The sequence below is a fragment of the Entamoeba dispar genome, genomic scaffold (assembly GCF_000209125.1).
Source record: "Entamoeba dispar SAW760 scf_1105229462101 genomic scaffold, whole genome shotgun sequence".
NCBI classification, from domain to species: Eukaryota; Evosea; order Mastigamoebida; family Endamoebidae; genus Entamoeba; species Entamoeba dispar.
The window spans coordinates 1-1123 of NW_001855024.1; the positions used below are offsets into that span (position 1 = coordinate 1).

At 20.3% G+C, this 1123-nt stretch overlaps 1 protein-coding gene across 1 annotated transcript, besides 5 other annotated features; it reads right to left on the bottom strand.

Moving 5' to 3' along the window:
* Nucleotides 1–94: 94 nt before the first annotated feature.
* Nucleotides 95–130: a sequence feature (AT_rich).
* A 12-nt stretch (nucleotides 131–142) lies between these two features.
* Nucleotides 143–212: a microsatellite.
* Nucleotides 146–239: a microsatellite.
* A 51-nt stretch (nucleotides 240–290) lies between these two features.
* Nucleotides 291–404: a microsatellite.
* Nucleotides 401–1108, bottom strand: EDI_178470 (uncharacterized protein; the record flags this gene model as incomplete). Its single annotated transcript, XM_001739302.1, has 2 exons — nucleotides 401–633; nucleotides 679–1108. The coding sequence occupies 2 exons, from the start codon at nucleotides 1106–1108 to the stop codon at nucleotides 401–403; spliced, it is 663 nt and encodes a 220-aa protein (XP_001739354.1).
* Nucleotides 647–667: a sequence feature (AT_rich).
* Nucleotides 1109–1123: the final 15 nt, after the last annotated feature.

Here is a 1123-nt window from a genome sequence, read left to right on the forward strand (position 1 = left end):
AATCAAAATACTTTATTTAACATTAATATCTTTTAATAAATATCTCAAAAACTCACATATAAATGATTTAGATGATGATATTTCAAATGAATACAAAAATAAACATTTATTCTAAATATTAAATATTATTGATTACCAGATGAACATAAAATACTAATTAAACAAAAGATACAAAAATAAAATGATAAATAGAATAGAATAAAATCAATAAATATGTATTTCATAAATAAAATAATAAAGATAATTATGGAGATAATAACAGTTCAAAGAAATGATCTTTTTAAATTATTAAATATAAAAGAAAGTAATACAATGAAAAGAACACAACAACAACAATAATATATAAAATATAAATACTAGAATAGAAATAAAAATGAATTAAATAAGAAGAAGAGTATAATTAATCATTAATAATAAGAGAATTCAAAATTGAATAGAGAGAATGTAATCCATCTTTCATTTTTAAATGAAGTTGAAAATATTTCTTGTTTAATATTGTTTCATAAAGATTTAAACATTCATTACATAAATCAAGAAATGAAGTTATTTCATTCAATAATTGTTCACGATATTCTTTATTAATATCAGTACTTTTGATCATTTCAAAATATTCAATAATTCCACCATTCACTTCTAGATATATGAGTAATAATTATTAAATTAAAAACAATAACAAACGAGGAATTAATGAACCTTGTAAAAGAGATAAGAGAGTCATTGTAGGAGTATTTCTTTGATTTGAGATAATAAATTGTGAAGTAAGTTGTTTCTTCTTCTTAATTACATCATCAATACAACATTCAATTGGAGTACAAAGATATTCTTCAATATGAAGAACTTTTTGTCTTATGAGTTCAGAAGGGAGAGGATGTTCTGTTGTAATATATAATTTTTTCTTCCATATATCTTTTATAGTTATATTTTTATTATCTTTTGTTTTAATGATAGGTATTTCAGATATGAATTTATTTGTTTGATCTTTATCTTCTAATTTCTTAACAGAACCTATTTGAATAAAAGATGTATTAAATGGTAATTCATTAATGTCTTTATTTTGATTAATTATTGTAATAGTTCCATTCAATGTAACACCAAGTGATTTTGTCATTTGTGTAATTGCTTC